The following is an 11,199-nucleotide window of genomic DNA, read 5'->3' as shown; positions in this document are numbered from 1 at the left end:
TAAGTTGACACGGCAAGTGGCGAGCAGTACTGCAGGTCGTCGAGCAGAATGAAGATCAGGTATCTTGTGAACCTGGGAGGTTTGAGCCGAGTAAGTTGAAGAATTTTCTTCGAGCACAGGCGCAGGAATTGAGCCGAGCAGATTGCCATGCGGAAGTAGATCACATTATTGAGCAGTCGAGGTGTTGCTGCCTTGGGTAGTCAGGCTGAGCTGTCCTGGGTGGATCATGGAGTGATGATCACCCTGACATACGCGACAACGAAACTTGGATCGGCAAGCTTCCTTGCGATGATGTCCCAGGCAGTTGGAGCAGAGCTGGTACTTCAAGACCACTTGGCAGCGGTCAGCATTGGAGAGTGCTGTGAACTTGTCACACTTCACAATGTAGTGATCGCCACGACACATATCACAAGGATATGCCGTGCTTGGTTGAGCCGAGCTGGAGCCACCCGATGTCACTGGCGGTCGTTGAGCAGACGATGAACTCTGGACAGCGACATTGGCGTAAGCACTGGGTCTTCCAGAGGTTGAAGGCTTTCTCAGAGGTTTCTGAGCGTGAGCCGAGTTATTCGGACCTTGGGCTGGTCCAATGCGTTCAAGAGCTCGAGCACGAGCTATAAGAAACTCATTGAGCTTCTTGAGCTTCGGAAAGTCCGTTGATGAGCCGAGTGAGTGTTCCCACGCCTCGCGGGTTGAGCGATCCAGTTTTTTCTGAATGAGCTGGGTCAGCAACATGCCATCACATGGTGCCAGACTGATCCCCTGAGCCTTGAGCGCATTCAGTGCCTGAGAGACTGAATTGATCAGACCGTTGAGCTGTTCGGAGGACTTGGCTGTCATGGGTGTCAAGTCCAGCAGTTTGTCGAGCTGAGCCCCGACGAGCAGACGTTGGTTCTCGTATCGCTGGTGCACGGCCTCCCAGGATAGCGAGAACTGAGCATCGCACATTGGTGCATTGGCGATGAGTTGAGCAGCAGCACCTGTCAGGTGCATCTTCAGGAACTGGAGTTTCTGAACACCCGATAGCCCCTGGTGTTCCTCCATGGCTGACGTGAACATGTCACGGAACTCAGGCCATTTTGCGTAGTCACCGGAGAACTTCTCGATGTCCAGAGGTGGGAGAGTGATGATCTTCTGAGTAGGTGGCGCAACCTGGGCCGTGGGGACAGGTTGTGGAGCAGGTCTGCTAATAGCGTTGAGCAGTGAGCTGAGCCGAGTGCGAGCGCCCAGGTAGGAGCGATATGCCAGGTCATATATGCCCTCCTTGACGTACGAGCTCTGGAGAAACTCGTCAGTACAGTTGAGCCCCAGATAGTCATGGGTGGCGACGAACTGCTGCCACTCTTCGTTCAGGATGTCGATGCGCACCTGGAGTTCAGCAGCATCTCCATCTGTGGTGAAGGTGGCCGCGAGAGCCTCAGTATCTGAGAAGAGCTTGAGCCGAGAGTGTTGACCAAGAACGCGCAGCTCCAAGTCGCATTTAGCTGCAGACTTCTTCGGAGTACGCTTGGTCTTCTTAGTCTTGTCTTCAGGATCGACACTTGAATCGCTGAAGTGAGCAGGATCTAGGCGCACATCCTGAGACTTAACCGTTGACGCACCGTCGATGGTCTGGATCGTGATGACCGGTGTCAACGGGCGTACTGGAGCCGTGGAGTCGAGCGGAGTGGATCCATGTCCTGGTGTTCCACTTGAGGCGTCTTCAAACGACTCTCCAGTCGACTTCTTGTCGTCAGACATGGTAGACAATAATCTGGTGAATAAGAGCAGGTACGAATAAGAAATTAAACTGTACAGGAACTATTGACGTGACATCATTAATAAATTCCAACACCCGATCCGGCTCGAAGGACCAAAAAATGTAAAAACTTTATCTATTTACAAATTTAATTATTTAATTTCCGGAACTGGGTGTTAGAAGGTCGTGAAATAATAATAGTCAAGTATAAAAAAAAAACAATTAATATATTAACAATATCACAGCACAGTAACTTGAACAAAAGTAAAATTGATCCGATGATAAGACTTAAGAATGTAGTGAGTTGATCCGATAAGTAGGACATGGATGTGTGTATCACACCACGCCGAGCGTAACAATGTTAAAATTTAAGTAATTATTAACTACTGAACGGATTTATATATGTAATCGATCCGATCAGAATCGTAGGAATACACTGAGTGATCCGAGCAATTGAACATGGATGTGTGTATCACACCATGCCGAGCGTAACAACTGTTTACACAACTTAATTAGTTACTAATTAGTTGAACAGAATTTCATTGTAGGTAATTTAGTATAGGAACCCGGTGGAAATACCAGTCCGGGCCGAGCGTAGCAGACGTTGACCGAGCACATGATCACAGAATCAATTGAACAGTTTTTATTTAATCATAATTAATTGAGCATGTTGAGTAAGTTAAATATTAATTGTCAATAACGATTATACACAATTGATCCGAGCAGCACTTAGAACAAAAAACGACGCCGATGGTCAAGCCACGCGTCGTGGACAGGTTAGAATTAATGATGTTGAGCCGATGGCGACTGAATCAGAAGTATATATAATTATATTGGCAAGATGGTTACCTGGTGAATTAAGCACGTTCTGGAAACTTCTTAATCCTTGACAGAGTGAAAGAATTTGCGGTGAAAACTGGTTTGTACGTAGAGGAAGGAATTCACTGTTGACAGCGTCGTAGCAGCAAAGATAAAACCGGTTGCCGGGGGTGAGTTAGCTGCGTCACCGGACGGCGCTAGCGGCTGAACTCCCGTCGGATCGCGGGAAATTTAGATTGGTAATCGATAATTACCAAACATTCCGGCCGCCATCAGGAACAGGGTTGCTGATTGATGAGATGATCCGAGCAGACACGCCAATGATGATCCACATGAGCTGGTTACGCGTCCCGTTCAGGTGCGAGCGGCAGCAATGCAAGTTTGGCAACTGGCCGCGTGAGAATACCATTGATGGTTTTGATTGTGGCTACTCTAGTGAGCCCATCACGCCCAGGGTGAACGTCCGTGACCTTCGCGAGAGGCCATCGATTTGGCGGAGCATTCTCATTGGTGAGCAGAACTAATGAGCCGATTTGAACATCATTCCGTGGTTGACACCACTTGGTCTGGGCCAGCTGGCGTTGGATGTAGCTGGTGGACCAATGTTTCCAGAAGTATTGAGCACGTTGTTGTATGAATTGCCATCTGGAGAGCCGTGACGAGTTGAGGTCCATGAGTGAAGGCTCTGGAATGGCGTTGAGTTCTCTCCCGATGAGGAAGTGACCGGGTGTAAGAGCGGTCAGGTCATCAGGGTCTTCGCTGATGGCTTCCAGGGGTCTTGAGTTGAGAGTCGCTTCGATCCGAGCTAGGAGAGTTGTACTTTCCTCGAAAGTGAGTCGAGAATCACCGACAGTCCTCGTGAGGTGATGTTTGAGCGACTTCACCGCTGCTTCCCACTTTCCGCCCATGTGGGGAGCCGCTGGTGGGTTGAAATGCCACTTAATGTTATTCACAGTGGCAAAGGCGAGCAGTTCAGCCGATTCTCGTGTATATTGAGAAAAGAGCCTCTTGAGCTCTGAGCTAGCACCTTGGAACGTGGTTCCGCAGTCACTGTATAGAGCTGAGTATATTCCACGCCGGCTGATGAAGCGATGGAGAGCAGAAATGAAGGTGGCGGATGAGTAATCACTAACTAGTTCTAAATGAACTGCTGAGGTGACGAGACATACAAAGACGCAAATCCAGCCCTTCGACGATTTCGATCCACGTCCCTTCCACGTCTTGAGAGTCACGGGACCCGCATAGTCGACACCAGTGTGAGCAAATGGTGGTGACGGGGTGACCCGTGGAGCAGGTAATTGTCCCATCAATTGTTGGGCACGAATTCCTCGATGCCGAGCACATTTGAGGCATTTGTGAATGAACGACCGAACTGGTTGCCGGCCACCCAATACCCAATATCGTTGCCGAAGATAGGCGAGTGTGAGCTGAGTTCCTCCGTGCAGTGTACGCTGGTGGGAGTCAGAGATAATGAGCCGAGTGAGTGGAGCATCACGTGGTAATACTGCAGGGTGCTTATGTTGATCATTGTCTGGTGCATTTGCCAGACGCCCACCAACTCGGATGATGCCGTCGGTGTCCAGGAAGGCAACTAGGCGAGCAAATGGGTGATCCCTTGGCCATGATGCTTGAGTGTTGAGGAGCTTTATTTCACTGTGGAAGTAGACTCGTTGGGTTTCCTTGATGCAGAAGCTGAGCGCGTGCGAGACCTCGTCAGAGGTGATCGCATGATTGAGTGTTGAGTTGGGCTTGTGATTGAGCAGATCCCGGAATCTCTAGCAGATCACGGTGGCTCGCAAAACCCGTAGTAGCGGAATTGGGCGATCCATGATAGTCCAGTGAGATACCAGCGGTTGAGCCGATGAGTAGAACGCCTTGATGGGTCGTTCTTCAGGTAGTGAGTCTACATCAATATGAGCAGGACTGGTGGGCCAGGACGACTGGTTTTGGAGCAACCATGGTGGGCCAGTCCACCATAGCTGATGAACCTTGAGCTGAGTAGTGGTTAAACCACGTGTCGCACAATCTGCTGGATTTTCTGTGCCAGAAACGAACCTCCAGTGGCCATCTGGAGTAAGATCCTGAATTTGTGACACTCGATTCCTGACGAAGTCCTTCCAGCGCGACGGGTGAGAGTGAATCCACGTGAGCGCGACTGATGAATCAGTCCAGAGGTAGGTTGGAACTCGCTCGTAACCTAGAGTTATCTGGCAGTGACGGACGAGTTTGGCCAACATGAGAGCAGCACTTAGTTCCAATCGGGGAATCGTCATCTTCTTTAATGGCGAGACCTTAGTTTTGGAGCAGAGCAGCGTTACTCGAACTCCTCGAGCAGGATTGTGAACCTTGATCAGAACGGCAGCTGCCATTGCCAATTGAGAGGCATCTGAGAATCCATGAATCTCAAGATCCGAGCACGTGGATGAGCTGATCCATCTTGGGATTTTTATCGAGTCGATGCTGATGAGTTCTTGCTTGAATGGTTTCCACTTATGGCGTAATGTAGCCGGTAGTGGTTCGTCCCAGCCGAGTTTCACAAGCCAGAGTTCCTGCATAAACATCTTTGCCTGAATTGTGAGTGGAGCAAGGAACCCAAGAGGATCAAAAATCTGAGCAATCTCTGAGAGTACTGCACGTTTGGTGTACGATGAAGCCGAGGTTGATTGCGCAGTGTGATGGAACGAGAATTGATCTCGTTTGGAGGACCAGAGCATTCCCAAGACCTTGGTGCTGGTATCTGGATCCTCGAGTGGGTATTGATCGACCACTTCCGCGTGGCTGAGTTGATTGAGCTGGCGAAAATTACTTGCCCACTTGGCAAGTGGGAATCCGCCCGCCTTACAGAGTTGTTCCGTTTGATCGGCGACCTGTTGAAGTGTTTCGGTGTCGTCAGCGCCTCCTGAGATGTCGTCGACGTAACGACCCCGAGTGAGTGGCACGATGGCTAACGGGAATCTGTGTCTCTCATCCTTGACGAGCTGGAGCAGGGCACGAACGGCCAGGTATGGAGCAAACGTCGTGCCGTAGGTAACGGTAGTGAGCAGAAATTGCACAATATTGCCGACGTGATCGAACCAGAGTATTTTCTGGTAAATCTGGTCATCACGGTGGACCAGAATTTGGCGGTACATCTTGGTAATGTCCGTGAGGAAGATGAATCGATGTGTGCGAAGTCGGAGCAGAACATCAAGGATGTTGAGCAGAAGTCTGGGACCTGTATGCGCTAAGTCGTTCAGGGACAGCCCAGAATTGGTTGGTTTGGAGCCGTTAAATACTACTCGTATTTTTTGCTTGTTATTGGCGGTCTTCAGGACCCCATGATGAGGCAGGAGGTAACCTTGGTGAGCCGAGTCATGGTCTGCGAGTACCATGTGGTTAAGTTGAAGATACTCATCCATGAACTCCCGGTAGAGCTTGTTGAGTTGTTGGTCGTTGTTGAGACGACGCTCCAGGTGCCGAAGACACCGATATGCAGCACTGTATGAGTCTCCGAGCCGAGCTGGGGAAGACTTGAATGGGAGTCTGACAATGTATCTTCCAGCAGCATTTCGTCTGTGTGTGCTCTGGAAATGAGCTTCACATGCTTCCTCGTCAGGAGTGAGCAGATTGGGTTGATCAGATGGTACCTCTTCCTGAATCCAAAACCGTGTTAGGAGCTCCTGAAGCTCTTGATGATGATCCGAGCAGGTTACTTGTAGCATCCGAGGTGGCTGGTGAGTAGTTGTGGTGATTGGACCGAGTACAATCCAACCAAAGATAGTATTTTGAGCGATAGGGAAATCATCTTCCCATCGAATAGTTTCGTCGAGTACTACTCGTCCGTAGTAATCAGCACCAATGATGATATCGACTGATCCTGGTACAGCGAAGTCTCGATCTGCTAACTTGAGAGACTTGTAGCGCGCGAGATCGATGGTTTCGAGTGCAATGGACGGTAGTAGAGCAGTTAAACCACTCAGGATGTGTGCAATGATGGTGATTTTCTGAGCTGAGTGTTGAGATACGAGTGTGATCTGCACACACCCTTTTGTATGACCAGCCTTGGTGGAGCCAATCCCCAGTATGTTGAGATTTGAGCGTGAGCGTGATAGAGCTAAGAGGCAAACTAGTGAATCTGAAATAAAGGAAATTTCAGAACCAGTATCTAGTAATAGTCTAATTGGAGTAGTACTTAACTTGGTCATTAAGTTGACACGGCAAGTGGCGAGCAGTACTGCAGGTCGTCGAGCAGAATGAAGATCAGGTATCTTGTGAACCTGGGAGGTTTGAGCCGAGTAAGTTGAAGAATTTTCTTCGAGCACAGGCGCAGGAATTGAGCCGAGCAGATTGCCATGCGGAAGTAGATCACATTATTGAGCAGTCGAGGTGTTGCTGCCTTGGGTAGTCAGGCTGAGCTGTCCTGGGTGGATCATGGAGTGATGATCACCCTGACATACGCGACAACGAAACTTGGATCGGCAAGCTTCCTTGCGATGATGTCCCAGGCAGTTGGAGCAGAGCTGGTACTTCAAGACCACTTGGCAGCGGTCAGCATTGGAGAGTGCTGTGAACTTGTCACACTTCACAATGTAGTGATCGCCACGACACATATCACAAGGATATGCCGTGCTTGGTTGAGCCGAGCTGGAGCCACCCGATGTCACTGGCGGTCGTTGAGCAGACGATGAACTCTGGACAGCGACATTGGCGTAAGCACTGGGTCTTCCAGAGGTTGAAGGCTTTCTCAGAGGTTTCTGAGCGTGAGCCGAGTTATTCGGACCTTGGGCTGGTCCAATGCGTTCAAGAGCTCGAGCACGAGCTATAAGAAACTCATTGAGCTTCTTGAGCTTCGGAAAGTCCGTTGATGAGCCGAGTGAGTGTTCCCACGCCTCGCGGGTTGAGCGATCCAGTTTTTTCTGAATGAGCTGGGTCAGCAACATGCCATCACATGGTGCCAGACTGATCCCCTGAGCCTTGAGCGCATTCAGTGCCTGAGAGACTGAATTGATCAGACCGTTGAGCTGTTCGGAGGACTTGGCTGTCATGGGTGTCAAGTCCAGCAGTTTGTCGAGCTGAGCCCCGACGAGCAGACGTTGGTTCTCGTATCGCTGGTGCACGGCCTCCCAGGATAGCGAGAACTGAGCATCGCACATTGGTGCATTGGCGATGAGTTGAGCAGCAGCACCTGTCAGGTGCATCTTCAGGAACTGGAGTTTCTGAACACCCGATAGCCCCTGGTGTTCCTCCATGGCTGACGTGAACATGTCACGGAACTCAGGCCATTTTGCGTAGTCACCGGAGAACTTCTCGATGTCCAGAGGTGGGAGAGTGATGATCTTCTGAGTAGGTGGCGCAACCTGGGCCGTGGGGACAGGTTGTGGAGCAGGTCTGCTAATAGCGTTGAGCAGTGAGCTGAGCCGAGTGCGAGCGCCCAGGTAGGAGCGATATGCCAGGTCATATATGCCCTCCTTGACGTACGAGCTCTGGAGAAACTCGTCAGTACAGTTGAGCCCCAGATAGTCATGGGTGGCGACGAACTGCTGCCACTCTTCGTTCAGGATGTCGATGCGCACCTGGAGTTCAGCAGCATCTCCATCTGTGGTGAAGGTGGCCGCGAGAGCCTCAGTATCTGAGAAGAGCTTGAGCCGAGAGTGTTGACCAAGAACGCGCAGCTCCAAGTCGCATTTAGCTGCAGACTTCTTCGGAGTACGCTTGGTCTTCTTAGTCTTGTCTTCAGGATCGACACTTGAATCGCTGAAGTGAGCAGGATCTAGGCGCACATCCTGAGACTTAACCGTTGACGCACCGTCGATGGTCTGGATCGTGATGACCGGTGTCAACGGGCGTACTGGAGCCGTGGAGTCGAGCGGAGTGGATCCATGTCCTGGTGTTCCACTTGAGGCGTCTTCAAACGACTCTCCAGTCGACTTCTTGTCGTCAGACATGGTAGACAATAATCTGGTGAATAAGAGCAGGTACGAATAAGAAATTAAACTGTACAGGAACTATTGACGTGACATCATTAATAAATTCCAACACCCGATCCGGCTCGAAGGACCAAAAAATGTAAAAACTTTATCTATTTACAAATTTAATTATTTAATTTCCGGAACTGGGTGTTAGAAGGTCGTGAAATAATAATAGTCAAGTATAAAAAAAAAACAATTAATATATTAACAATATCACAGCACAGTAACTTGAACAAAAGTAAAATTGATCCGATGATAAGACTTAAGAATGTAGTGAGTTGATCCGATAAGTAGGACATGGATGTGTGTATCACACCACGCCGAGCGTAACAATGTTAAAATTTAAGTAATTATTAACTACTGAACGGATTTATATATGTAATCGATCCGATCAGAATCGTAGGAATACACTGAGTGATCCGAGCAATTGAACATGGATGTGTGTATCACACCATGCCGAGCGTAACAACTGTTTACACAACTTAATTAGTTACTAATTAGTTGAACAGAATTTCATTGTAGGTAATTTAGTATAGGAACCCGGTGGAAATACCAGTCCGGGCCGAGCGTAGCAGACGTTGACCGAGCACATGATCACAGAATCAATTGAACAGTTTTTATTTAATCATAATTAATTGAGCATGTTGAGTAAGTTAAATATTAATTGTCAATAACGATTATACACAATTGATCCGAGCAGCACTTAGAACAAAAAACGACGCCGATGGTCAAGCCACGCGTCGTGGACAGGTTAGAATTAATGATGTTGAGCCGATGGCGACTGAATCAGAAGTATATATAATTATATTGGCAAGATGGTTACCTGGTGAATTAAGCACGTTCTGGAAACTTCTTAATCCTTGACAGAGTGAAAGAATTTGCGGTGAAAACTGGTTTGTACGTAGAGGAAGGAATTCACTGTTGACAGCGTCGTAGCAGCAAAGATAAAACCGGTTGCCGGGGGTGAGTTAGCTGCGTCACCGGACGGCGCTAGCGGCTGAACTCCCGTCGGATCGCGGGAAATTTAGATTGGTAATCGATAATTACCAAACACATGTTTTAACATTTATTGGTAGATGCATGATGTTTTTAGTTTTAGTAAATAATGCGCTGAAACTTTCAATCAGGTAGTTTAAGATGCCCTCAATTATAAACGTAATTTAAATATTTTAAATTTCAATTAACAATGTTTTCATTTAATGTTTTTCGACCGCGTAGCATCATTATCAATAACTTTGTTACTAAAAACAGCCGCTAAGCAAAATAAGTTAATGATAATATAAAATTTTATTATTTATAACAAAAACAAAACGCTGCTGTAGCGAAATTAAATATTAATTTTAGAAAAAAACACGTAAAATTGTGTTATTTAAGTGTATACTGTATTGTGAACATTTTAAAAGCGTATGAGGAAACTGGATATCTTAAATGTTAATGAACATTGTTTTTATTCAATATTTTTGACTGTCTAGCATTTTCAGTATTTTTTGTTACTGAAAAATAGCCGTTAAGCAAAATAAGTTAATAATAATATAAAATTATATTATTTATAACAAAATGAAAACGCTTGTATAGCATAATTACGTATTTCTAAATGTTGATCAGATAAAACTTGACAGTTTTGGGGGGATTATTGGTCTGTATATAAAGATGTCTCTCCTACCACACAACAGTATTACTAAAAGTGTTTCAACAGTGTTAATTATGAGCCAGTACAATAAATGTTTAATTAAGCTGAACTACACTGGTATGTATGGTTGAAAATATCAATTATTTGTGAAATTTTGAAACCACCATAATTTATAATAGCTGTAATTAATACTTTTCAGATATTTACAATCAATCAATCGAAAATCAATGCTGTTAGCCGATGGAATCACATTTTGCCGACCATAAAAATGACTGATTTAGAGGAAAATAAAGAATACCGGGAATCTTCAATTCGGCTGGTTGACAATGCCAAATGTAAAACAGTGGTGGCGTCTTAAAACGACGAAAACAACATTTTCCTACCGATAAGAACAGCCAAAATTTTGATGGAAAATCCAGAGCAGATTGAGTTAATGAATGCCGCTGCTATGGCCAATAAATTGTACTTATTTTACATTGGTACACGAGATTGTAGATTTGAATTTTTATCAAAAAAAGCTGCCTGAATAATATAATTACTCAATATTATGCTGTAGTAACTTGTGTAATAGTTACTATTTCTCAGTTATTAAATAATAAGCATACTAAAATATTTTTCATAAGTTATTTAAAAAACCTTAATTCTGTTATTATTATTATTATTATTATTATTATTATTATTATTATTATTATTATTATTATTATTATTATTATTATTATTATTATTATTATTATTATTATTATTATTATTATTATTATTATTATTATTATTATTATTATTATTATTATTATTATTATTATTATTATTATTATTATTATTATTATTATTATTATTATTATTATTATTATTATTATTATTATTATTATTATTATTATTATTATTATTATTATTATTATTATTATTATTATTATTATTATTATTATTATTATTATTATTATTATTATTATTATTATTATTATTATTATTATTATTATTATTATTATTATTATTATTATTATTATTATTATTATTATTATTATTATTATTATTATTATTATTATTATTATTATTATTATTATTATTAT

At 44.9% G+C, this 11,199-nt stretch overlaps 1 protein-coding gene across 1 annotated transcript; it reads right to left on the bottom strand.

Moving 5' to 3' along the window:
• Nucleotides 1-2,898: 2,898 nt before the first annotated feature.
• Nucleotides 2,899-6,741, bottom strand: LOC106693428 (uncharacterized). Its single transcript, XM_053741537.1, has 2 exons — nucleotides 4,405-6,741; nucleotides 2,899-4,332 (listed from the first exon to the last, which is right to left on the bottom strand). Exons 1-2 carry the CDS (start codon nucleotides 6,739-6,741, stop codon nucleotides 2,899-2,901), a joined length of 3,771 nt encoding a protein of 1,256 aa, XP_053597512.1.
• Between the last annotated feature and the right edge of the window lie 4,458 nt (nucleotides 6,742-11,199).

This window comes from Microplitis demolitor, chromosome 8, assembly GCF_026212275.2.
Source record: "Microplitis demolitor isolate Queensland-Clemson2020A chromosome 8, iyMicDemo2.1a, whole genome shotgun sequence".
NCBI classification, from domain to species: domain Eukaryota; kingdom Metazoa; phylum Arthropoda; class Insecta; order Hymenoptera; family Braconidae; genus Microplitis; species Microplitis demolitor.
This window is presented reverse-complemented; position numbering and strand designations above follow the sequence as displayed.

Excerpts from the sequence above, each read along its gene's own strand:
- LOC106693428 (XM_053741537.1), bottom strand. The coding sequence starts at position 6,741 with ATGACCAAGTTAAGTACTACTCCAATTAGACTATTACTAGATACTGGT. Across the intron at positions 4,333-4,404 it reads ACTCATCGGCTCAACCGCTG|AGATTCCGGGATCTGCTCAA; the intron begins GTATCTCACTGG and ends GTGATCTGCTAG.